This window comes from Nothoprocta perdicaria, unplaced genomic scaffold (assembly GCF_003342845.1).
Source record: "Nothoprocta perdicaria isolate Ctin4 unplaced genomic scaffold, notPer1 scaffold_42, whole genome shotgun sequence".
NCBI lineage: Eukaryota > Metazoa > Chordata > Aves > Tinamiformes > Tinamidae > Nothoprocta > Nothoprocta perdicaria.
This window is the reverse complement of record NW_020455666.1, coordinates 3825953-3853009: the sequence shown is the minus strand read 5'-3', so window position 1 is coordinate 3853009 and position 27057 is coordinate 3825953. Positions and strand designations below refer to the sequence as shown.

The 27057-nt window shown below is 42.5% G+C and overlaps 1 protein-coding gene across 2 annotated transcripts in view; it reads left to right on the top strand.

Annotated features, from left to right (window-relative positions):
• The window catches only part of FAM120A (family with sequence similarity 120A), a 41787-nt gene extending 21683 nt beyond the window's left edge, over window positions 1-20104 (top strand). The window contains exons 10-17 of one of the 2 annotated variants that reach the window (XM_026046067.1): window positions 3857-4106; window positions 5406-5520; window positions 9333-9542; window positions 10257-10440; window positions 11300-11437; window positions 12933-13074; window positions 16248-16344; window positions 18303-20104. In XM_026046067.1, coding sequence (XP_025901852.1) covers window positions 3857-4106; window positions 5406-5520; window positions 9333-9542; window positions 10257-10440; window positions 11300-11437; window positions 12933-13074; window positions 16248-16344; window positions 18303-18614 — 1448 coding nt within the window. In that variant the 3' untranslated portion in view covers window positions 18615-20104. The remainder of the gene's footprint in view (window positions 1-3856; window positions 4107-5405; window positions 5521-9332; window positions 9543-10256; window positions 10441-11299; window positions 11438-12932; window positions 13075-16247; window positions 16345-18302) is intronic. The other variant, XM_026046068.1, reaches the window with a different exon arrangement.
• The last annotated feature ends 6953 nt before the right edge of the window (window positions 20105-27057 follow it).

The following is a 27057-nucleotide window of genomic DNA, read 5'->3' as shown; positions in this document are numbered from 1 at the left end:
TGCTTATGCTTATTAGATCTTGTCCTTAAAAGAAWGCTATAAGGATTTTAGGGATGAAATAGCTCCATGCTGAAGGTCTGCTTCAGTCTTCAGAATATTTTCATCCTGTAAACTTAGACTGTTCTCTGTAGACAGCTGGAGATACCTGTGTAATCTCTGTTTTCTCTTCATTTATACTGCTTTTCAGTGGTTTTATCTCTGCCAAGGCTAAGAACACTGCTGCTGACTTGGTTTATTGTTACAGGAGCTCTGGCAAAGCTCGCTGCAGGACGCATTCAGCTACCTGACCTACTTCTATCTTAGGACTGACCATGCTCTTAAAAAGTGGAACATCTGCCCAAATGTTAGTTGCTTCCCTGCAAGGCTAAAAAAGGCAGTAAAGATGAACTGAGCTAAGATGCATGCCTGTAGTTTGAAGGAGCTGTGATGCAGAAGTACATTTCTTTTCATCACCTCTCCTACAAGGCTCTGGGCTTTGGCCAGAGACTGTAGAAGACAGTAAAGGAGAAACAGCCCTTATTTAAACAGCCTGAACAAATTGATCATCTTTGTACAGACTGTAACTCTAGCAGGGTAGTGCATTTTATGGTGCGTAACTTCCAAGTACATTGTATGTCAGGATTATGAGAAGCTATGAAATGTACATTTTAAACTTTGCCTGTCAGTATCATTGCTAAAAAGCAAAACAGTAAAAATGTTTGGTTTTTTTTTCCATGAAACAAATTTCTTCCCACCTTTTAAATGGTAGTTATTTTATGTAGTTGGAAAGAAAAAAAATCTGTTGGAAGGAGCAATCACTGAGTTTGTATCTGCTAAATTGTGCTTGTGCTATATGTGTCCTCATGTCTGCTACCTGGGGATATAAAAAGCTGAATAGCAAAGTTCTTTAATGTGCTTTTACTGCCAGCTGGGAAGCACAGGCTGTGCTTCGCTTGCTTGTGAGAAGATGGAATTAAAACTATTCTTTTCAAACCATGAAGTGGGTTATTCCCCAAGTTCTAATAAATACATAGACGTGTGAGAAACTATCAACTCTTTGGACTTTTTGAAAAAGTGCACACCTGTACAAGCTGTTATAACTCTTGGTTGAATCCACATGTTTGTTATTTTAAGCCTAGCCGCCCTGTGATGTTCTGTGATGTACATCCACCATCTATTCAGCTGACACCCTTGCTGCTGAAAGGGAGGCCATCTCCTGGGCAGTCGCCTTGTGTGCAAAATCAGTGAAGACCATAAAGCTAAAAATGAGGCTCGATTAGTTTGCACTAGCTGGCTCATCTTCTGAATCTTTATCAAGAGAGTCACATTGATGCAGGTCAATTTTGACCTTTTTTGCTTAATCTGACTTTAAAGTGCTTTGAGAATAATGTTCAAAGCACGTGTTAATACTTTGCACAGTTACTTAGGCTACATTGAGTATTAAAATCTACCTACGAGCAGCAGGAGGGAGTTTAGTATTTAAAAAAAAAATAAATAAAAGTATAAGCTAGCTCTGCGATGTTTTATCTCAACATACTCTGATGGGTGAGTACATTTGTCGCAGACATTTCTTATGTCCGGGTGGAAGTCCTGGAAGGAAATGTGAAGCATTCCCCCAAGGACACCTGTCCTCATAGGCTGAGGAAGGCGGTAGTTTTGGCACCAGTCCCAGTTGTCAAATGTGCAAGAAATGCCCYGGGGAAATAGCTAGACAGGGACATGTCCTAGATTGGTCGTTGCGTTAAATTCTAAATTTGGGTGAACAGTACTGTGGTTACCTGTCAACTGATGCAGTTAATTCCTCTTTCCCTCCTTTCAGAAAGGACACTGTTTACCAGGCCACCCAAGTGACCATTTTATTAAACTACTGCTGAGGAAAAACAGTTACCYTTCCAATAGTAATAATTATTTTTCAGAATTTTGAAGTCAGGATGGATCTCTGATGTAGTCTCTACAGGGCAGCATAGAAGATACTTTTTTGAGAGCTAATGGAGGTGTTCCTACTGTGTTCTTAATCTTACAGATTTATGGAAGTTGTCGACCTGAGACAGAAAGCTTTGAACCGATTTTGGATGCTGAAAGACAGGATTGCAGATAGAAAATACAGACATAAGCGATTCCCTTTTTGTAAACTTGAGGTTTTCTACAACACAGCATACATAGAAAAAAATGRCGAAACGTTTGTGTTTTGTAGGAATTTGTCTTCTTGCTAGTGTCTGTTGTTGTAGGAGTCATAGAAATTGAAGAGAAGGTTTTCTGAGAGTATTTAAGAGTATAATCTGAGAGTATTATCTGCTCGCCCCTAGAGGGGCCTCCACACTGAGAAGCTGACTATAGCTAGGAATATGACCTCCAGTATGAAAAGGAAAGAAGATAAAAAACACAAATAACTACCTTATGTCAGCTATCTACAGTTTTATTTTATTTTTTACTGCTGAACAGTTTAAGCTGTTTCACATGGAACCCATTGTGTTTCCCAGCTGTTCACTGAGAGCACTGGGAAGTTTTTGGTCCGGAAGTCTCTCTCCCTTCTAAGACATTAAACTTCTAAGCAATTAAAACCATCTATTATTTGGAAACCCACATAAAATGCATCCTTTTATTTATTCACGTTTCCTCTGCTGGTGTCCAGAGCAGTGCTGGTGGCCAAGGGAGAAGGGAACAGCAGGGTGATAAGCCCTGCACAAATATTGGAGTAGCTTTGCTGGCTGTTGAAGCCCATTTTGAACAGCTTAGTGGAGTATAAAAAAAATGGGAGCAGCCCAAATAGAACATGATTCTGTAGTGAGGGTACCCACTATACCAAAACATTTATTTTCATTGCTGTGTGCTGTCCTTGTAAAGCTTTTCCTTTGGTTTGTTAACTGTAACTGTGGTGCTAGAGGGGTTTTACTGCAGGAAGGCACCGGCGAGGCCTTGCGAGGTTCTCGGGGCGCGCGGCTCCTGAGCGCTGCCTCTCGCTGTGAAGCTGACGTGTGCGGCAGAGGAATCTCTGCAGCCCTCGGGGCTCTGCTGGCCTCCCAGCCCGCGCGGAGGCATTGGGAGCAGCCGGAGGGAGTCTGTTCCCTGCTCAGTGCTGGTGACCGGGGAGTCTCTCGGGCCGTAACCCGACGCTTTGCTAACGAGCTGCTCCAGTCTTTCCGCGCTGCAGAMCTGGGCCCTCAGTGAGGACGGGTGCAAACGGGGTTCGAGCCGTGGCAAACCAGGGGTCCTTCCCAGGCCAAAGATACCATTTCTTGATTTAAAAACAACAACAAAATTCTCTTAGTTGCCTTCAARTATAGAAAAAGAGAAATGAGAGAAATACCTTAGCAGCCATATGGAGTTGAGACTTTTTTTTTGATGAAAGAGGCCATAGCAGACACACAATTACTAACCTTTTTAATACAGTACAGTGCAGTTAATTGAAAGTGATAAGTTCTCATTCCCTTACAGTAGTTGTTCAACCACGAACAACTGTGACATGAGTTCTGAAGTACTGATTTTAAAATGTCAGTAGGACAGTAGTATATTTATAGTTTTGTATTGCTTTCAGAAGAGCACATTGTACATTGATTTTACATCAATCGATGTATTGATGTACTTTAGGTTTTTAAACAAGATACTCTGGGGGAAATTGCGTTTTCAAATTTTGTTTTTTCTTCATTTTCAAAGATTACACGTAGGTCCTTAATGTTGTATATTCATTTGAAAATATGTCAACATTCTTTTTTCGTCGGAAGTGCTTGATTTGTAAATGATCGCAGTTCAAAGATGATTGGTATGAAGTACTGTAATGCTCTCAGTTTATAAGGATTTCATACAGTATTTTCTAAATACACTTTTTAACTGTTTTTTTATTTTTATTTTTATTTTTATTTCTTATTCTCAACTGTAGTTTCACCGGTGATAATTAAAGAATGGGCTGCTTACAAAGGCAAATCTCCTCAGACCCCTGAGCTGGTGGAAGCACTTGCGTTCAGGGAATGGACCTGTCCTAATCTGAAGAAGCTGTGGCTGGGAAAAGCAGTAGAAGATAAGAACCGAAGAATGAGGGCATTTTTGGCCTGTATGAGATCAGATACACCAGCAATGCTCAATCCAACTAATGTGCCCACTCATCTTATGGTGCTCTGTTGTGTACTAAGGTCAGTGTTACCTTAAGGTGAAGCAGAGTGAAGGAAAGGTTTTCCCGCGCTGCCTAATCTCTCTGACATATTTAACTGCATTAAACTATGAGTTTAGAAAGCATTAATTTATATTAGTTTATGGAGGGATATTTTYCTTTTAGAGCGTCACTTGTGAGTCCTAGAAGCTTCAAGGCTTCTTTCTGGAGCAAAAAGGAGGAAAAGAAAAAATCTTGCGTTGCTAAGAGGCCGCTGTAGCATTTGAATTAGCTTACATTTGTTACACTCCAGCCTACTAGAAAATAACATTTGGTGTCTCAGCAGCTGGGGTGGTGAAGTTGTGAAGCAAAAGAGAATGCATTTCATAGACAGCTGCTTAGCAGCATGGAAAGTTCATGTACATGATGTTCTGCCTGTCGTGTTAGATTCCTTGTGCCCATGTAGCTGGTGTGATGATAACCTGCATGATGACCTGACGATAACTGCTGTTGAAGTACAGTACTAACAAGGAAACCACAAGGTCCAAATTACTTACCTGTTTAATTTTCAGATTGGAACTGGACTAGGAATTTGAGAGATCCTTACCTTTTGGAAAGGGGTGATTATTTTGATATGATTGCTTATAAATCTGACAGAAGCCAAAGTTAGCATGTGGTGCAGGAAAAATTTTAAGCCATCTTAAGACTGATAAATGTACATTTATCTTTGGTTCTACTTCACTTTCTCCTGTCCTGTGAGCACTAAAGCTCGCTTCTCTTTTTCCTCATAGAATACTAAATATACAAATGTAGACCAAGGGGTATCTTAAAGCAGAACTTCACACTCATTTATACAACAAGTTTCTTTCCTGTGACATATTACTTATACAGATTAGATGTAAAGTTTTACTCAGCACTTGTTTGGAATGACAAGTGTAAAATTCACTGACTAGATCATTTTTGAATGATGGATGATGTGAAAACATATTCCATTAGTCCTTCCATTAGTCTTTAGTTTTTAGACCTTTAGTCTTTATATTATTTTATTTTTATATGTACCGTAATGCACTTTGGGTTTACATTCTGTTTTGGTGAGCTGTCCTCCATTTCCTCACTGAAAGTGGGCTGTTCTGGTGTGATTTATGTAACTGATTCACAGCCAGCAGCTCTTCTATGTGATTTAAAAAAAAAAAAAAAAAAAAAAAAAAAAAGAGAGAGAGAGAAGCTTTAAATCTTCTGGTTTGGCTATATACTTGCATTCTGGTGACTTCTGATCATGTAAAATACCACTTAATTTAGTAGTTAAAATAAGGATGTAAATAATTCTTGACTTCCTCTGTAGGTATATGGTACAGTGGCCAGGGGTTCGTATACTTCGTCGCCAAGAACTTGATGCTTTTCTTGCCCAAGCATTGTCTCCAAAGCTCTATGAGCCTGACCAGCTTCAGGAACTCAAGGTAATTCTTACCTCTGACTTCCATAACAAAAAGTATTCCCAGCTGATCCACACTGTTAACTGTACTGGGTGCATGTGCCTGTCTCACCTTAGATACTTAAACCTTAGATATTTATATATGCTTTCAAAGATATTAATCTTGTAGGGGTTTTTTTGTTGGGTTTTTTTTTTGTGTGTGTGTGTGTGATTTTTTCTTTTTTTAAGTGTGGCAAAGACCATTAATTAGTTCTGTTTCATTCATTTGATTGATAGGTAAAATTTTAAGATGTCTTCCTTGCACACATTTTCTTCTCATTTTCTAAGTAACTGTTTCTTAGAAGTTTAAATCAAATGTTTTCATTGGTATTTTTCCATGGTTCAGCATTTAAAAAAGAATTACAGTTTGTGTTCCAGGTAAAGAAATGAGAGACTTGCATAACTCAGAATGGGAAAATGCAGGAGAAAGGGAAACATTTATTAATACATAGAGAATTATGGAATTAATTGTTCTGAGGATTTTGAAAATTTAAATCATTAAGTTTTTATTTTTTTCTAATACAGTAGTAGTRTTTGAAGTTAATACAGCTAGTTAAGGGGTAGAATCCTATGGCAGTATCCTATTGTAAGCATGGAGTGCATCTCAGTCTGCAACATCCCCTTACTGTGTGGTATTTTGCCAACCAGCCTTCATATATTCACAGTGGATTTTCCTTTTCTAATCTTTGGATTAAAATACACAGAAAATCTGGGTTTAATTTTTCTTTGTTTGCAAACCACAAACTTYTGTACTCTGAATCAAGAAAGTGATACAATTTAGTCTTTTATTTGATAAAGTTTTTTTCTGAATGGAAATAATTGTACACACATTTTTACATATATTACAAATTCTGCATAACCAAAGATCAGTGATTAACTGGGAACTATGGGAGGCAGTTGATATGTGGGGAATGCACAACCTTAAGGTATCGGTCATATCTCCCGTCGGCACCAATGATCGACAAACCAAAGGTGTTGAAGTCACCTCTTCATCCTGTACCCTCAGTCTGGAAGAAGGCATCTCAGATGGCCTTTCAGGTTCTTATATATAATGTGGAGGGCTAAAATTAGGAAAGTCTCCTAACCAGTTCTGCTCCSAGCAGTCTGCTGGGACCCATGCTGTCTTTAGTTAAAATTGCAAGGACAAAAAGGTTCCCTTTTTCGACTTGATTCGTGTGCACACCTACACAGTCGCGAAATGGCACAGACCAAAGCAGCACTCCTAGCACTGCGTTTGCAGAAGCAATGCCAATTAAGGTCACACAGATATAGACTACCAGGTTTTTCTAGGGAATAGTTTGCTGCTCAAAGCTAATCAACAAGAGCATTCTCAAAGCCAGCAGTTGACTGATTTCTCATCTGCGGACGACAGGCAGCTTCACTCTTGCATGTAGCACTCTGGCAAGGACTTCTTGGACTCATTCTATAAACCAGATGAACCTGCGTGCAGAATCTCAGCTCTTAGGCATAGATGTGCTAATAAGTGTAAGGGAAAGAAAACAATTGAATCCACTTAAGAAGCTATTTGACTTTGTCACTTGGAAAGAGAATTCACATTTTATGAATCTAAATGGCAGAGTTTAACAGAAAATCTAAATCCTCTTCTGAAGGATTCATACTGAAGAATGAATACCAAATGCATATAATATACATATAAATACATAAAATACATATAATTAATACTAAAAGTTCCAAAAAAATCCAACAGAAATAAATTACTCTGACCTTTCATGATTCAAAAAAGGAAGAAACACAGGACAAAGCTACAGCAGAGATGAGAGGAATTCTTGCAAGACTGCTCGTTTGTTTCAGCGCTTACAACTGGATTGCTGTTCGTATGGATTACAAGAATATGAGACTCGTGAGAACAACATTTCTGTGTACTCCTCTACTGATAATTTCTTGAAGGGAGCCTAAATGCAGCCCAGCAGGAGAATTGCTGAGACATTTGAACTCCCCTTGAAGATGTTTACTAGACATTCACCCTGGAAACAGTGGGTGCTTATTGGGCTTTCAGAATCCCAGGGTGGTGGCTCTAAGTACAAGATGACTTTCTGCACTGTATGRAGAGCAGTGCTTTGCCTTAAGGGAAGCACGTGGCCAAGCTTTATCCAAGGACTGAAGTGAGAAGAGGATACCCCACATGTTAAGAAGACATATATTTATGCTCATCTGAGGTAACAAATGCTGGAGTGTGGAATAGTACAGGACATCTACCTTGACGTTTTGAAGCCAAATAATTGCACCTACGGGTGTAGGTAGAAACTCAAGTAATAATTTTGTAGGCAGGGCTGGATATGTCAAAGAACACAGTGTGTATTAGCAACCTCAATGTCCACTTTCAGAACTCAATAAACAAGTAACATCAAAGGGCACAGATTTTGGTAAAGGTATCTACAGGAGTTACCAAGCAAATAGTCTTGCCTCTGTCTTTGGGCTTGGTGAAAAGAGGAGGAAACCCCACTGTGAAAGTTGCTGGATTTAGAGATCTAAGAAAGGAATTCCCAGATAAATTTTTTGAATTCCAACCAAAAAACGAAAGGCTGAGACAAGGCAAGTGATAAACAGGGTACAAGCATTTTTGTTTAATAGAAATTGTTCTCCACGTTTTATTTTTAAATCATACATGGAGAGTTATATGGACCATTTCCCTAATATTTGTGGTTAACTGAAAGATGCAATATTTCGTGCAATGTTGTTACTGTCTTCATATGAAGCAGCTGCCTCTCTTTTTGTTGAAGTCAGACAGAAAGAGCAGCTGAGTTTGAACCCAGCTGCATATCTGCAAAACGATCTGGATAGTCTTTTGGATCTTACAGGTTGCTTAAGCATAAGGAAGGTAATGTAGTTTGATTTTAAAATTTAATACCAAAGTCTTGAAAATGTTCCCAAGGAAGGACTGATATTTTTTAAATATATTGGCAAATGTTAGTGTTATTTTTTTTGTTTCTAAGCTAAAAATATTTGCCACAAGCAACTTTTTGTTTCTACTCTGAGCTCTTATTCATGATATAATTTTACCTTTGCATATCTATACTGAATTTTAAATAAAACTCTTGTATTCACAAAAAAAAAAATCACTTTGTTAATAGGAGCCACATTCTCTAACATTGGAAAATTTGAAAAAGCTAATTGAAATTCTGTTATAAAGGAGTTGGAAGGGAGATGTGATATGTGGGAAGAAAGCTGGAATTCTCTTTTTGAGTTCATTCCTGAAGCTTTCTAAAAAGTGAAAAGTATCTCAGAAATGCAAGATTGTTTGGAAGAAATTGTCATATTTTTAATGAATTTTTCTACAGATAATTTTGTATAAATATCTTAAAAGCTCCTGTTGCTGCAGTATGCTTTAGCATTGATCGAAAAACTGTACTTCATCTTTATGAATGATCTTAATGTAGCTGAAGCATGCATCATATATGTTTTACACTAGAAAAAGCCACAATTTAAAGATGTATACTCCTTCCCTTGAAATTTACTGTCTCCTTGATGATAAATTGAATTCTAACATGAAATACTAGGGACTATTTCATGTGCTTTCTGTTTGAGGCAACAGAATTCTGTTTTTTTTCTCTCATCTCTTGGATGGACAGAAGCAACATCTTTGTGTATTGCAGTTTTGCCTGTATATGTGATAGGTTATGCGGCACTCTGCTAGCTGAAGAGGCAACAGAGCATGAAGTTTGGATAACTTCTTAAACTTGCTTTATTTTCATGAGTTTTGAAAATAATATACCTATTGGAATTATTTTGTATTACTTCTCTTTATTACATTACTAAACTTTTTTTTTTTTTTACCAGATTGAGAATCTCGATCCCCGAGGAATTCAGCTGTCCGCTTTATTTATGAGCGGTGTCGATATGGCGCTTTTTGCAAACGATGCCTGCGGACAGCCAATTCCATGGGAGCACTGCTGTCCGTGGATGTACTTCGATGGAAAGTTGTTCCAGACCAAGCTCATCAAAGCAAGCCGGGAGAAAGTTCCTCTCATTGACCTCTGTGATGGTCAGGTGTGTAGTTTTAGACTGTTATAAGCTAATATCAAGTGTGCTAAACTTTCCCAAGTGTTAGATGTGATTTATCAGTCATTATTTAATGTGTTACCTGTCTACTTGAAAGGGAAATGAAAGGTGTATAGTTAATAGGTATCTGTCAGCTTGCTATATGTCTCTTACTTTCTTGCTGGTTGAGATGGCATTTTAGTAGATGTTACAAAAAATAAACTGATGGAATTTTTTCTTGGATTTCATTTTGATCCTTTCCGGAAACTGAAGTTTGAATGCAGCTATGATGTAATGAGCTACTTTAGCTGGAAACTCCATGCTCCTTCATGCAAGTAATGCCATCTTTTTGCATCAAGATGGCATTGTGGTCACAAAGGACTAAGCTGTGATGAATTTATGGAGAAAGAAAACTTCATATTTTACCCTCAACAAAGTCATTCTTGTGTCCCATAAGTTCAAAATTTCTTCATGTTTCTTACAGCCATCTTGAAAGTACAAATATGTGATATGACTTAGTTACAATAAAAAGTTACTATCTTATAATAACTACACTGTAACTAGTTATAAAAACAGGAAACTAGTTTTATGAGTAACTAGTTTTAGGAAAAATGTTCTCACTATCCATCTTCTTTTGCTTTCCTCTGTGAATCTGATATGTAAATATTACACAATTGAAATCAAAATTGTAACGTCTGTTTGTGACCTTCTCTTTACTCATAGGCTGAGCAGGCAGCCAAGGTTGAAAAGATGCGTCAGAGCATCCTAGAAGGATTAAATTTCTCCAGGCAGAATCATCCTCTCCCTTTCCCGCCTCCACCTGCCATGCCTTTCTATCCAGCTTCTATGTATCCTCGACACTTTGGGCCAGTCCCACCACCTCAGGGCAGGGGGAGAGGCTTTGCTGGTAAGTGATGGGACGGCAGCATGATGCACATCTCGTCTTTCATGCCATAATACTGTAAAATCATTTGCTTGTTTAATTTCGTGGGGAAAAATAGGTAAAAATAAGTGGTTAGCCTGTTGTGTGCCAGTCACTGCATTTTGTTGTAGTTTTTATTAGCGACAGCTTAGCAATGCAGAATGTGTTGTGGTGCTGCATATTTCCATCTGGATTTTTAGTAGCTGTGCCAGATCAAATAGTTTTAGAGCTATTGTATGAAAAAGTAAAAAGAGGAACGGATCAACATGGAATCATATGACAAAGCTCTTATTTGCACTGTTCTTTAAAAAGTTTATGTTTATAAATACTCAAAATGCCTTAATTAACGGGCACAGTTTAACTGCCAGGGTTGATGACAACCTTTCTTCCTTCCCATCCCTCATTATTTTGCTATAGTCACTTAACTCTTGGCACCTCAAGTGAGTCTACGTACTGGAGGTCACTGAATAAACCACTCCAGGCTGTTCCTAGATGTATTCCCTTCTTCATAACCATACCCTCAGATACAGGGAGCTGTTTGTACGTTAACACTGGACACCCAGAGCAAGGCATTCGTGGGGTGCCACAGCTGTAGCCATTGAAGCTCGCAGCCACGAAGCTGCCACAGGCCCCTTTCCGTGCCAGGCCTGCCCTCCGCCTCAGGAGCCCTGTTGCACCCGAGGCCTGGGGGCGCGGGCGGCTCGTACCCGAGGCGGGAGGCGCGGGCCGGGGCGCTCCGCGGTGCCGCCGGGGCGCTGGCAGCAGCTTCTCTGCTAGGGGAGCTCCCACGGGCCCGGCCCCCTCACCGCTTTTCCCCTGTCTTTCTTTACCCTGGGTCTAACAGGAGTCTATGGCTTCGGAGGCCCTTATGGGGATACAGTAGCCACAGGCGCTTACCGGGCCTTCCGGGTGGCAGCAGCAGCAGGACACTCCGGAGCCTTCTCTGGCAATGACAGCAACAGGACTAGCAAGTTTCAGGGCGGTAATTATACCCCGAACCCCTTTCTTAGAGCTTCTGGCAACAGCTTCCTTCACTTCATGGTTTGGTCTGAGGCTTTCTACTGACTGCCCGTTTCCCCTTCTCCCTAACTGTCTGCAGCTCTTGCTCTTCTCGAGCCTTCTCAGGTCGCTGTAAAACCACTCACTGTCTGCTCTGCTCTCCTAGAGCCTTTTCCCTAGGTTCCTTTGGCAAACTGGTCTCAGTGTCAACCTGTCTCTTACACGCCTAGAAAATCCTTGTTCAAATACAGGACAGTTTTAAAATTGAATGGGATGTTCCATCTCCTGTGCTTTAAAATGTTAGGATGGACYGTGTAGCCAAGTGATCTTTTCTTGAATGCATTAGCAACTATCTTCTAAAACTGGAGGACGATTGAGTTTTTTGGGGGGAAAATAAAAAGAAGACACAGTATGGAAATTCTTGGCTTTTGTGTTACCCCTAACCCATTTTTTCCACTGGTGTTGCATCAGTGTGGACAGAGGCACAAGATTTATTTGTGTTCATTGCTTTTCTRTAAAGTGAGATAGCAGAAAACTGTTAATTCTCATTACTCACTTAAGGTAGACATTTTTCCTYGTACTTAGATGGGGCTTTTTGGCCTCTGAGCTTTCATTCTAAGACGAAACATACCTGTAACGCTTCATTGTGTGAATAACGTTGCCACTGTGAACAATATGCATTTGAAGCTGAAAGGCTAGTACAGAGCAGTATGAACCTTTCTGAATTTAATCAGCAATTTAGTTCCTAGTGAATTAACGTTTGAGGACTAATCATGGCTGCATAGATGCTGTTTTGCAACCCTTTTAGTGCTGCCAGTCTTACCAGTAACATCTGGCTCGATTGTGCTTACCTAAATATCTTGAAATATCTATTAGGCCCTCATGCTGTTTTAAGGGCAAGAAACAGATAAAAAATGAACCTAATAGAAGTTACATTTGTAGTTTGGACAATTATATTTCTGCTGCTTTATTGAGAAAGAGTAAACTTATCTTTCACATCGAGGTCAGTTTAAATGTTACATTTTTGTAACAGCTTAGCATTAGTGCAGCTAGTTCTGCCAAAAAAGTTTTTCACAGAAATGATGATCTTTATGTCTTATGCTCGTATTTGATGTTCAGTAAAAAATGCATTTAAACTTAGAAAAACCTTTCTTCATTAAGAATATAGTAAAAAGAATAATCTTCAGATAGCTTGCAAAAATTTACTTCAGCTTCTTAATGCTGATCTAACATGTATTTTTGATTACTGAAACTGGAGTTATCAAGTAATCATGTCCCAATTCAGAATTCATATATATGTAGTAAAAAAAAAAAAAAAAAAAAAGAAAACACTCTTGGAATTACAGTTCTTCTGAGTGACCACAAAATGAGAAGGGAAACCATATGTCATAAAATTTAGGGGAACATGTTTTCCATTCACTAGTAACTTCCATGTAATGATTGTGAATATCAAGTTCTGGTTTTGCTTTTATATGCAGGAGTCCAACCTATTCCTTCTCAGGGAGGGAAACTTGAAATTGCCGGCACTGTAGTCGGCCATTGGGCTGGAAGCAGACGTGGACGAGGGGGTAGAGGGCCATTTCCTCTGCAGGTCGTTTCTGTCGGAGGACCAGCAAGAGGGTAAGTGCAACTTGGAGGATAYAGTAATTGGAATAGAAGTAGAACTTGGAAAAGAAGGGGCATTAGAAATTCCATGCAATGCCTTTGGGATGCAGTAGGTATATTATGACTGCTGACTATTTTCAAGAAGCTATTTACATTCAAGTTCTTTTTTCCATGGTTTTAGTTATTCTGTGCATTACAGAACCGTCTATCATCCTGAATTAGGTTGCGTGCATTACAGTAGACAGCTCCCAAAGTTGCCATGTGATTCATGTATTCTGTCTGCCTTTAGCTGTATTAAAGGAGTGGAGTACGGTAGGTACATTTCATATCATCCTGAGCCGGGAAGCAGTCKGAAAGAGTAAGTCTGAGCTGTGTGAATTTCTCTCTAACCTTACTTTCATCAAGTACACGCTGTGAAGCTTGAGGCTAAAGTCAATGTTAACTGTTTGATTGCCTCTGTTGGACTGAGTGAGGAAATGATGGGACCTAAAGTCCTGCAAGAAGGGAATCAGGAGAGGGAGAAGTAAGAAAAGCAGCAATGAATAACAGCAAGGAAGTAGACTGGGTGTAAGAGGAAAGAAAAAGGACATTTTAAAGTGAGTGGGTTTAGTCAGGAACCTTTTATACTCTAAAATGAGATTTGGGTCCCAAAACATTGGCATCAAGTGCTGTTTCAGACACATTGGACAGCTATTCATGGGGAACGGTACAGGTTAAAGGACACCTCTGTTCCTGCAGAATAGCATCAGAAATCAGTGGATTAACCTAACGTGATGAGACACCAACCTCCTTTAGGTATTTTAATCTTACTCTTCAATTTTAGTGCACAGCATTGTTCACCATTTAAATGAGATTTGTGGTTATAAATTCTCCTGCTAATCAATACAACTTAAAAGTAGAGTCTGTGTAAGGGCTTTCTTAACTTGAATCCACTGTCTGTGCTAGTGTTTCTGGTAAAGGGTGAGGTAATTTATAGTGACCTAACCAAGGGTGTTGTCTGAAGCATCATGACTGATTATCAGGAGACACTTTCAGGCACTCATCTGTCTTACATTTGTACATACTATTGACTTTATTCATTTGAATAGCAGTTTCTTAATTTTTGAAGACGCAAACACATGATTTTGTGGAAGTAATGCAGGAAATAATCCTGGCAGGTCTTAAGTGCCTTGTTTACCTATGAGCAGTGAAATCACTGAAAGGGTGTTATTGCTTCTGTAGCTACGTTTATGATGCAGAAGGGTTGCAGAGGTGCAACCTTTGGGCAGTTAGGTTTGAATGCAGGTTTGAATGCAAGTGGTCACCTCAGAAAAATAGAAAAAATCCGAATATCAAACCTTCGTGTCTCAGTCGCATCCTACTGAGTTAAAACTACTGAATTAAACACTTAAGAGTTACTAAAGTTACTCAAAGAGTAAGAACTACCACAGATAGTGATAGCATCAATCAATACTAAAAATAAAATAGGGAAACGCTTAAGTGTGTACCATCTAAAAACATCTTTAAAAATCRAGTTCCCTGCCTGTGGATGCTATTTGCTGCTAAGGGACTCTTTAGTAAGCAAGTGCAYGCTTTTTTCCTCTACACTTGATTGTCCAGTTCCACACACCTCTCTTTCATTTTTTTATTACGTTCAGCCAAAAGGATCAGGTAAGACATGCCAAAACTATTCTGTCGTACCTCTTGGCAACATTAAAGTTGAGGTTCTTACCATTCTATACCAATTATACCATATGCCTTCCTTAGCTGTATTCTGTCGATATATCTAGTATGATATGAGTCGGAGTTGGACAAATCTGTTATTAGCTCCCTGAAGGGTATACTCACACCATTTACATAATTAGGTCAAAAAAAAAAATTGTAATCTTTACCAAGAAAGAAGCAAGASTAATTGCAATGTAAAATATACTACATTTCCCGTTTAGTCTTTTTTTTTTCTTCTTAAATTCCATTATTTAATTGATTATTGCTGAATGTGGGAATTTGCTGGGTGTGAAAAGACACCCAGCACAGAACAGTGTTTCTGCACTGAGTCAGTTCAACTTAACTCAGTTGTTCCAGCGCAACAGCAGCAGGAAGTAGCAGCGCTAAGCAAAAACTTAGGCTGCTTTTTTTTGCAAAATCAGCTCACAGGGCCCTTACTGGCATATGGGATTTGTCAAGTAATGAAACATTAGCTATATGGAAAGTGAGGTATGGTTGGGAATTGCAGCTGTCATTTGGTGCCAGAATGGCCTGCTGTGCAGTTGCAGCCCACACAGCTTGGAAGCTGCTGGGTGCAGAGCTGGACCTGAGCACCGTGTGTCTGTTCCCTGTGCGCCCCAGAGGGGTCAGTGGTGACACTGGGACCTCACAGTGTGAGGCAGTGGGTCTGGAGGAGAAGTGGGCAATCTGTTACTCTTTGTTTTTCCAGGAGAGAAAATGAAAACAATTTTTTAGGCGAGAAGTAGTCCTTGACATAATAATAAAGGAAGTTAAGTTTCTGTAATTGTGTGCATTAAAATAGTTTGGGTTGGGTGAAAGTTTATTTTGTCTGATCTAATCTTTATTTAATCAAATAGAAAAGCCACCACCTGATGTGTCCTGGTTGGAAGCCTACATTTGAAAATGTTGCAAACTTGATAAATTGCTACGTGTGTCAGTTGTGCCTGAAGCCTCCATTTTTTTTCCTTGTGTTCTTAGATCACTTCGTATTCTCGCATCAAAACCAAAGCAATTTTGTATTTTCCTCCCTTTTATCTGATTTCTTCTGTGTCTGGCATGGGAGGTCGATGGGAAGTGTTATTAAATGGGAAGAAATTGGCTTAAAAATGGTTGAGATTGCTTGTGCATTCTTTTTGAAATAGAACTATTTTGATCTCTTACAGTCTGTAAAGATAACTTGATACTATAAAGATGTTTTTGCAAAAATTGAAAATACTCATTTCTCTTTTAAAAGTGAGCTATAGAAATAGTCATCTAATTACTAGGAAAACAAAAAGTTGCTTAGAATTTATGCACTTGCAAGTAGTGGAACCCTGTAGTTGTGAATTGATTAAATACATTGCTGSTTTAAAGAAAGATGGATTTTAGTTACTAGATAATAAAGCTAAAGAAAATATTAAGGAAACTAATAATTGAAATGCTTTTAAACAAAGTTCATGTGTGTCATTCTTTCTTCCCTTTTTTCTTTTCCTCAATGCGTACAGGCGTCCTAGAGGAGTTATTTCCACTCCAGTGATAAGAACTTTTGGAAGAGGTGGAAGGTACTATGGGAGAGGTTATAAAAGCCAGGGAGCAATTCAGGTAATAAAGCCATGTGCTTGACTTCAATACACTCYGGTTACAGGCTAGTGTATATAGTGTGCACTTCCAGGCCAGCTAATATTGATCAGCACAACTGAAAAAGATGAAAGTGTTTCTTTCACTGATGCAGCCTACTTGTTACAAAGAAGCTGGAAAATATATTTTGATGTGAAGGCAGCGCTTACACAGTGCCAGTTATCTATGAGAACAGGAGAGAGTTTAAAATAATGAGAGAAGTTGAAATAAGAGTTAGCAAATATTTCAACACAAATATTAAGGAAGCCTGGAGAAAGAACTTCCAAATGCATTGGGCTTTACTGCAGGTTTACACCTGTAAACCTAGCTCAGAGAGCACTTCAGGCAGACTTAACAGAAAGCTAGTTTTGGACATTCCTRTTTTTTTAATTATATGTAATCTAGATGGTAAGTGCCTGACATCTCAAGTTTCATGATCTAAAACTGAACCTGTACTATGGAGAAGAAAGATAAATGGTGACATTTTCTGTAGATTAGTTTCTGAGCTCATTAAAATCCTACCATTGCCAGTCAATAATTAATGCATTTTATAGTTTACATTTCTACTACAGGAAGAGTAAAAGAATGGATTCAGATGCATGTGGCAAAGGAGAACTTGGGGAAACTAAATGCATTGAGGGTAGATTTCAATAACTAATTAAGATTAGCTGGCAACRGTGTTCTTAACTGTCCTACAAACCTAGGCACTTAAGGAAAGAGTGCTTGCCTGGGGCCAGACTCCAGTATGCACTTTTATACCAAGTAAGATCCTCCSCATAGAATCCACTGTCTTTATTGATTTTACTAGTGAGGTGATATGGGTAAAGTTTAGAGGTACATGATTGCAAACAGCAGATTGTACTCAGCAAATATGAAAAATTAGTATTTCTTAAATAAAATCTTTTGCCCTTGATTCTGTAAGAAAAAGCTTACATTTAAAGTAAAACATAACACTTCTTAGGAAAGCCTAAAAATACAGACATTTACCCCTGTGCTAGGTATGCACTGGCCTCTTACACCAGCTGTGTATCACTGCAGTGTTGCTACAAAATGCTATTTTGTGATTTCCTGGAAAGCAMGTGTATGATGCTGATATTAGACACCAACTGTTTTTAAGTATTTCACCTACAAAATCCTCTAGCAATTCAGAAAAGAGTTAACCAGGCTGTTGCCAGTATGTCAGATTGAAGATTATTATATTACAGAACTGTACTGCTGCTTGAGGTGTGTAAGGCGTCCATATCTTAGCCATTTCTTAGTACTTGACTTTAAAGGTGTGATTGATAACAACGTTGCTTCTTAGCAGCCCAAGCTACTTGTATTTTGTTGTTTAGAAATTACTGTGCTTCTGCTGGTATTCATTGCTGCAGATACTTSAAAGCTAAATATGGGATCTATTGCTATCTGTTTTTTATTGCTGTGCTCAGTCTTGTGAGACCCTACTATATGCTTCCTATATGAAATCAGCTGCCTAATCTCAAAAGTATAGACCAGTTTAGATAGGATTGCATGATACTTTTGCACTTTAATATTTGTCTGCAAATAAGCTTTGATTGTATTTGAGTAATATGTAATGTCATTAAATTATATTATCTGCGAACGAAGAAGCAGTTAAGCTCTATATTGATTCTCAGCTTTGGTATTTCCAGGCTTTTATGTGGCCCCTGGATCACAAATAAGTGTCAGAGTGTAAAGTGCAGTTAACCAAAGGAGTATAAAACAGCATGAGTAGAAAGCACTCAGAAATACTGAAATTCTTTCACCTCTGTGCTGTCCTATGCAGCTAATTCTGGATGCCACCTCTTATTTCAGCAGTCTATGCTACTACAGTGTTCACCTGTGGTATTTCCACACACTGCATGCTGCCCATTAATAGTGTCACTTGAACAGATTGCAGATACATAGTGGTTCTTCAGTAATTTTCTTCTTTTTTCAAAAAATAGGGCAAACCTCCTTATGCTGCTTCAGCAGAAGAAGTAGCCAAAGAACTTAAGTCAAAATCAGAGGAATCTAAATCCTCAATTGTGTCTTCAGATGGATCCCTGGCCGAAAATGGAGTTGTGAATGAGGAAAAACCAGCTTCCCAGATGAATGGGAATACAGGAGACATCAGGGCTTCCAATCAGTCTGAAAGTGCCTTGAGTAATGACTCTAAAATGTGCAATACAAATCCTCACTTAAATGCACTAAATGCAGACAGTGTTTGCCATAAAGATGATGCTCTTGAGGCCACTGTCTTAAAAAAAGAAGAGTAAACTTATTTTTTATAGAGGGTGAAGGATGTTGGGAAGGGTCAGGATTAGGAATATCTGGAAAGAAAGAGAGCCTACAGTTACGTACATTTTTTCCTTTCCGTAAGAGAAAAATGAGGACTTTGGAAATTCGGATCCCTCTTTGATGTCAGAGATTTAAACAACACATTTTTAGTTTTAACCAGTTGTAGTCAAAATGCTACAATAAAACAAAAAAGAAAGAGAATGAAGAGCATTTGACTCCCGCACTTAAAATGAAGTATACATAAAGTTTAAACTGGTTATGACAAAAGCTTGTAGTTTTGTTTTTTGAAATATAAAGAAAACAAATTTTGGCAGTCTTTAAGTATATATAGCTTAAAATATAATTTTTAGTACTTGGCACCATATGTATGCCATTATATTTGATTTTGCATTACTGTGTCACAATAAAGCTTTCTTTAAGGCTTTGATTTCATGATTATGGGGGGAAAAAGGCACAACCACAGTTTTTTCTTTCTTAAATTTCATCACCGTTGATGTGGTTCTTTTGTGTTAAAATGTGCAAACTATCGAAACTAAAAATTATAGAGTAATATTGCAGTTCTGCTGATTTTAAATATACATCATACATACATTACAAGCAAGTTAAATGGAGATAACTTGAAATCATAGAAGATGCAAATGACCTTTCAAAATAAACACAATGTGTTCTGAAACTTTTTGTGACTAATACCATGCATCCGTGATCAATGAACTATGTGGTTTTGAATCAGACGTAGACCATTAGTACTACTATTTGAGCTAAACTTCTGCATGGTTCATAATTTTTAAAGTGTGTAGTTAATATTATGCATGTTATTGTCCTCTTTCTTCCATTCTTACAAGTACTGTGCCCATTTGCAAAACAAAAAGCTAATAATCAGTAATAGTCCTATAAAAGATGTTAACTATGTTTAGTCATTGACTGATCTTGCTCTAACCTTAAAATTTTGTGATTATTGACCTCTGTTGCATTTATTCTAAAACTTAAAAAAAAAAAAAATTATCTAGCCGTTTTGAATATCAACGTTACCCTGGTGTACTCATTGCTGTATGCATTATTGTTCTCTGTTGCTGTTTTATGCCTTCATATTAGCAAATATGAAATTCTGTGAAAAACAAAAAAAAAAAAAGCTTTGATCTTCAAAAAAAAAAAAAAGTACCCCCCTTCTGTAGCAGGAAACAAATGGCTTGTTCTTGAGAACTTTCCCATCAAGAATTTAGTATAAGCAAATATACCTGTATCATTTTGATGTTTTTGTTAGTGTTTCCAAACTTAATGTACTTCAAAATCAGAATCATTTCTTTATATTCGTTTTCATATAATTCTCCTGATGCTCTTCATCACACATTAGTGATCAGAAATGAGGTGTAATTCCCCATTCCCTGCCCGCAAGAGCTAAGTAGGTATCTTAATGTAAGTTGAAGGGAGTTCTGCCCCAACTCATGGATTGTGCAAGAATGAACTACTGTTGGGTTTGATTGGTTGTAGATGGATTGTGGTGTGGTGTATTTGAAGGCTATTGAATGCAACTTACAGTGCTTAATAAAAATCTTTATTCTTTTAGTATAAAATACTGTATGCCTTTTTTGTCAAGTATTTTTTTAATTAACATGTTGTAAATAAAAGTTTTCCTATGCCCAAATAAAGTGATTGAGTTAGCAGCCTGCATGATGTTCTCCCGAGAGGTGGAGAGGGAGAATGGATCGGAGCCGCTGCCAGCGCCGGGGAGCGGCACACTGGCCTGCGTAATGCCTCGTCCGTTGATCTTATGCAGCTACTGCGAATGTCCCTTCTCAGACACAGATGGTTAATATGATGCAAGTATTTGACTGAAGTTTTTCTTTTGAAAAGAAAAGGGTAAAAAAACAATGACCGGGGGTGGTTGGGTGATGCAGCAGCGGTGGTTGCAGTGCCGGCGCTGGACCTGCCGGCACCGCGGCTCCTCGTGCCGGCTGCTGCTGCCATCACGGACAGCGCGCTGCCTGGGGAGGGCTCTGCTGCTGTCCAACACACCCCGACCCTGCGCTGCCCCCCTCCAGCCTCCCCTGGTGCCCGACACGCGGTGTCTTCCCCGAGCGTTTCTCCTCTCGCCTTGTGTCTATCCGAGTGGTGTTACCGGCTCCGTGCCCTCCACGGGGATGCAGTTTGTGGCAGCACTGCTGCGTCCTGAGCGGTTGCAGCAGTCATCCTCCCTCCCTGCAGGAGGAACGTGCTGGCGAGCAGCAGTTTGGCCCGTGTAGCTGCAGCCTTGCTGGGCATCCTGCTGCCCAGCTCTGCCCCCGTGGTGTCYCTCCCCAGCCCACACTTGTCACTTGTTCCTGTCCTGTGTTAGAGCTTGTTTATTCTGGGAGGATGACCTGGCCTCTTGTGCTGCAGTTACGAGTTAGCAGTTGCCCTCTTTCCCAGCAACATTTACAGTTGCAGCATAAACCAGATGTTTGCATGGAAGTAGGAGCAGCAGTCAAAGCTTGGCTCTAACTAGTGTACAGGGGAGGTTTTACGAGTGCAGCACTCGCCRCAAGTATGGGATCTTCACTCTAACCACGCCAGCAGTGTTTTTCACGTGAAATCAGGGTGTGGAAAGCCATCCACGCAAATCCCGTATGTATTCATTCATTTGTGAGAATTTATATCCCCTCTGTGCAAATCATACCAGGTTAGCGATGAGAACACCTGGCAGGCCGGCCAGGAGTGAGTGATGTTAGCGAGGTGGGGTAGGTGACTGAGTGCCAGGGTGCTCGGAGCTGAGCGTGGACTACTGTGCGTACAGGAGGGAGCGGGTTGTGCTCCGTGAGTCTGCACTGCCCGGACGGGAGCGGCACACGGGCGCTGTCCTGCACCGGGCAAAGCGGGGCCAAGGAGCGACACAGCGAGGGTGTCCTGGTCCCCCTGCTACAAATGCAGAAGTCTTGATGAAGCAGCAAATAACATGTTTAAAATGTAATCCTGTTGTAGAGAGTCATGTTTTCCCTGGAGCCTGCACTCCCACAGCCATGAGGTGGATTCTCCTGAGGAACACCCTTAGCAGGTTTCCTTGTGCGTCTGCAGATGCGCATGAYGTTATGAGAACTTTTTTGATGTGTTAATTAAAGCAGTTAGCATTTTTTAATAATTAGCATCCACGTCTAGACAGGTCCCGCACAGGTGCCAAAACAGGGCTGTGAACTCCAGGCCGTGGCAGGTCTGTGCCGGGCGGGAGCTGTCCCGGCAGCTCCCCGGAGTCCCTGTGCAGCGGCAGGGCACGAAACTCCGCGGGGAGCTGCAGGGAGCCGGGAAYGGGGCTGGAGAGCAAGGAACAGGCTACTCCTCCCCTAAGAGCTCTCATCRGTGACCCCCCAAACCGCGCCAGGCGTGGGGCGTACTGAGCAGAGCCGGCCTGTGCCCTGTGCCGCTGGCTGTAATTCGCTAGTAGCGGTCGGCGCGCTGAGGTCGGTCGCTTTGGGGCATTCGTTTCACACCCGTTCGGAGTCTGTAAGCGCAGGCAGGGAGGCAGGGACGGTGCCGGGGCCAGGCAGGCCGTCCCCGAGGAGCAGGGACCGGCGCGGGAGCAGCCTGGGCCGCCCCGGCCGCCGCTGCAGAGCGCACGGCGCCACCGGCCTCGCCGGCTCCGACGCCCCTCGTCCGTACGCTCTCCTCTGCCCTGGCACGGGCCCTCAGCAAACAGCAGCGGGAAAGTTAGAAATACTTGGAAATTCTCTTCTGCTTGGTCAAGGCGCGACTTCCTTCCCAAGGAATGATCCCACCTGGGGAGCCCTGGCAAAACSTGGCGGGGAGGCTGCGAAAATGAGAGCTGCGCTGATGGCAGCGGTGGGATCCTTCCTGACTTTCATCTTTATTCAGTTTTAGAAGGGAAAATGTCGCAGGGACTGTGATTTTAGCAGAGTTYAGCTCCCAGGTAACTGTTTTTGCTTTGTCTGCTGCTTTTGCCTTGGAGAATGCTTGGGGGAGGCTTCACGCCTGCCCTTCTCCGTGAGCTGTCCTGCGCAGCTGCCCCATGAGCTTTGCGAGGGCAATGGAAGCTGCCGAGCGCCTGCGGGCGGAGCTTCCTTCCCTCCTTCCCGGCCTTCCCCGGCTCTGTGGCGCAGGAGCAGAGGCAGCGGGAGGGAGCCTGCGCCGCGGCACAATAACAAAGGCCAAGTCCGTGCCAAGTTACGAAACTTTATTTACAAACGTTTATAAGAAACACTTTGTGTGAGGCTCCACCGTGGCCACAGCACTCGTGTAACTGTGGCCAGAACCGTTTTTAAAGCCCTTTTTGGAGCTGCTGCCTGGTGCGGGGAGCTGTCGGCGCTGGGAGATGCTCCCGGTGCGGGAGCAGTACCAGGAAAGCCGGGATCTGCTCTCTCCTCCCAAAAGGCATSGGAAGAAGCCAGGAGCCAGCAGGGATAGACAGGAAGGGGCTCCAAGGTGCCCTGCGAACCCTCGGGCGCCGCCGCGGCCCCTCGCCCTCAGCGCTGGCCGGATCGCGGGCACTTCCGGGCACCGACGGATCTGCGGATCTGGATTTGCGGCCGCTACGTGTCCTCGTCCCGCCTCGCTGCCGCTGCAGCCAGCGGAAGCCCCGCTCCTTTGGGACTCGTGAAGCAGGGACGGCCGGGAATGCCCMAAAGAGGGAGGCAGAGGGAGGCGCTGGGGTTTCCAGGCGGAGGTTTCCATTTTCCAGGCCAGACAGCGCTGGCGCCGCGGCGGCGACACCGGCTCGCGGGGCCTGAAGGGGGCCCGTGTGCGCCCGGCCGCCCGCGCCGGAGCCCCGCACGCGTCCCGGACACGTCCTGGGCCAGGAGGCGCCACTCGCCTCCYGATCCTCAGCAGCCTCGCTAAGGACAAGGCCTAAGCACCGGGGATCTGCTGCTGTACATAAAACACAGGCACTAAGGGCGTTGTGGAAATAGCGTTATGTATGTATACATATGGGGAAGGAGCACAGTTCCTGGGGAAAGAGCACAATTCCAGGCCTGTTTATGCTCATGTTTATCTTCCAGAGCTCCCTGCCTTGCTAATGCCACTGCACTGCACGGACACGCCAAGCCGCAGTGAGCAGTGATTGCTGATGAGCGGGTCTCCCACCTGAGGGCAATTAATTCAGCTGATTAGGGTTAATGCAGGCCAGGTCACAGCTAAAGGTGGGTCTTGATGGGGGTGCTTCTGGGTGGCAGTTTGGCACTGTGGGGGTCCTGAAGGTCTGAGACAGGATGGTGGTCAGCCCCACRAGCTGCTCCAGGTAACTTGCCCTGTCCTGGTGGGGCCTGTGGAGAGGYGAGGTCAGCCCCGGAGAGCCTTGGCTGTGCTGCTGTCACCTGCCTGGTGAGGTGCTGTGTTAGCTGGGCCCCTGCAGTGGGGTCCTGTGTCTGGGGGCTGCCTGGTCCCCTCTGGCCCCAGCACTGCAACCTCTGGCTCTGGGATGGAGTTTCCCGCCTCTCCTGGGGTGGTGGCAGGGTTGGTTGGTGGCCTGTGTGCCCCTGCTGCTCGTAGGGCAGGGAAGATGACTTCTGTCTGCCTGTGTGAGGATCCTGGGGTGGGAGGCAAGGCCAGTGGGTGAGCTTTGGGTATCGTATTGAAGGCAGTGAAGGTTGTGGTCACGTCACCTGCTGGTTGTGGGTTCCTGCATTGATGTGACCTTAGATGYTTTCCACAGCGTGGAGAGAAGTGTTCATTGTGTTCACCAAGGGGGTTCCAATGGGTCAGAATAAGCTGATGAGAAAAGGGGCCCTGCAGTCCTGATCTGCATGCTGTAAGTTGGTGCTTCTAGGTTGGTGCAGCATGCTCAGCTCAGCCCGGCTCCTGCTGAGGTTTAAATGCTCCTCCTGGAGGTGAAATGTGATGTGGTGTTTGTTGCACATGCAGGGTGAGCCATGAGCCCAATACATGGGTAAGGCATGTGGTTGGCTTGAAAAATGATAGCCATAATTATTAGAATGAACTTCAGGGKTTTTTTTCTATATAAGCTGGTAGTGAAGACTAAGTACTTTTACCTTGCCTCTGCTACCCATCTTGGGATGAGAGAAGCAGTTGCTTTTCCCTGTACAGCATCACAATTAACTCCTCTCCATTTAATTCTTGGGTCATATAGATAAAAACACCTGTCTGTGCTGCCTGGCCTACCAGCTCTGCAGTGGGAGCTCCAATGAGCTGCCTAAAAGCACCACCAGGAAAACCAGGACAGCTGCTTCCAGCAGTGAAGCCTGAGCCCTGCTTCACTGCTTCCTCAGATTGCAATGGTCACCCATGACTTTGCTGGGCAAAATGATGTGTAGCCAGCACGATGCTTTCTGTCTATGTGGGCTTTAAGCTTCAGGAACGTGCTTAACAGCAATATTTCTATTGCTGAAATGAACACTTGCTTCTGTCACTGAGCTTAGTAAAATGTGACAGTCATTTCACTACTTTACATCCTGCTGTAAAATACAGATGGTAAACACTTGGGAAAAAAAATCCGTACACAACGTTCATTAAATTGTAGGAGGCTTTGGCTAATAAGTATATATGCTTAAATGAGCAACCACAATTTCAACAGCTTGAGCACCAGCAGCAAAGCGAAACCCTCTCGCCCTGCCMAAGGGCTGGCCCGAGCGCGGCCGGGCCCTGATGCATCACAGCCGAGCCCCTGTGCTCCGGGTGGCCCCGGACCCGGGAGCACGGGGAAAATGGGTGTTTTGACCAAACAACAGGCCTCGTAATCTCTGGGGTAGAGCAAGAAGGAAACCCTACTTCCAATTTTCATTTAAGGGAAAAAAAAATGTTGGTCAGCAGAGCTGAAGATGCCCCCCCAGCTTTTGCTGAGGATCTGGAGGTGCAGAACCCAGTATGATGAGCTGCTATGTTTGTGTTTCCATATCCTATAAAGCTGAAATACTGACTTTATATATGGCAGAAGCCACTCCAGGTTGTAGGCAATGTTCACGTTTATACCATGCACAGAAGCCAACTTGTTTGGACTGTCCTATGCCTAAATGTAAGGAAATAAGTGAATATTCTGCATAAATCCATCCTGCAAAAAAAGTTGAGGTTTTGATAAATACACCATGTTGCAAAGCAATGAAGAACAGGCTTTAGAAAAGTGTATCCAATTCTTGTGATGTTTTCCTGGGCCTTTTTTCCTCCTTTTGCTCCATTTCCTTAGACTTGGTCTTTGTTTTTTGGGGTTGCTCTCAAAGCAGTTAAAGAACCACAATTTATTATTTTAAGCTAAAAGGTCTAAATTTGGAGGGTGGATGTTAACTCCACTCTTCATGATGAAGAAAATAGGTTTCTATGGGCTGTCTCAGTATGCCATTCAAAACACCCGAGACTACCTAAAGCCTAGCCCAATATTCTTACCCCTGCATTATGGTGCCCTTAACAGCCCCTGTCAGAAGCTCAGCTTTGCTCTGTGAAGACTCCTGGTGAACCAGAGCGTGCCACCTCTGACATGGGTTCAGTTGTGCTTCTGTGTAACGGTGGCCAAAAATCATTTCTTGGGCAAAGAAAGTCAGTGGGCTTTACAAATAATTAGAATCTCTTCTAATCATCCAGACGAGGTCTGCTTATACAAACACCAGCGTTATCTCATTAGAAAAAGCTAGCAGTGAAGTTAGGAGGACACCTGGACTCTGCTTGTCCTCTGCAGGTGGCTTTTTAGCACTTTTGCAGACTGCTGCAGCAAGGCAACAGAAGTGCCTGTTTTTTGCTCTTGCTTTAAGACAAACAGAACACCCCCCTCAAACAAGCATCTCTCGGAAGCCTTTCCCCACYGGACCTGGCAGCCCTGTGCCTGCTGTGCTTCTCTTCGTGGCTCTCCCAAGGCCCCTCGCCTCCCCAGGAGTGTGCGAGCGGTGCCTGGGGCAATGGGGACACATCTCTCACCAAGGTGCTGCTGCTTTCTGGGTGCTGTGGGGCTGAGCAGGAGGGCAACCCTTGAGCCCCAAGCACAAGCCTGGGGGCTCCTTGGTCACCTTTGCTGCCGCTGTCCGTCCACCTCTGCCCGCAGCACCTGGGGCTGCAGCTATCCCCCCTCCTGGGCTGTGTGGATACTCCCCTCCTGCACTGCACTTTGCTGAGTGCATCTGCTGCCCTGGGGCTCTCCTTTGGTACCTTGCRGGCCCTGGCGTTTCCTGGCACCTCTTTGGCGTAGTTTCTGTGGCTGATGCAGGTGGAGTGTGGTAACTTTAAAGGTGATAATACAACTCCATTGAGGAAAAAGGCTTTTTTCCCCCTCCCACTGTGTTCATGTGAACTAAGATACCTGTGTTCTGCACACTCGTGCACCCACAGCCTCCCTTGGCAGCCTGAGTTTGCAGTGTGCTCCTGGGCTTGGTGTGCTGTCCCGTGAGGGGGAAAGAGGCTGGGGCACCGGCTGCTGGGCTGCCGGAGCCCAGTGTGTCCGTGGGCTCTCTTTAAAAAGTCTCAAAAAAAAAAAAAAGGAGAGAAAAAAAAAAAAAAAAA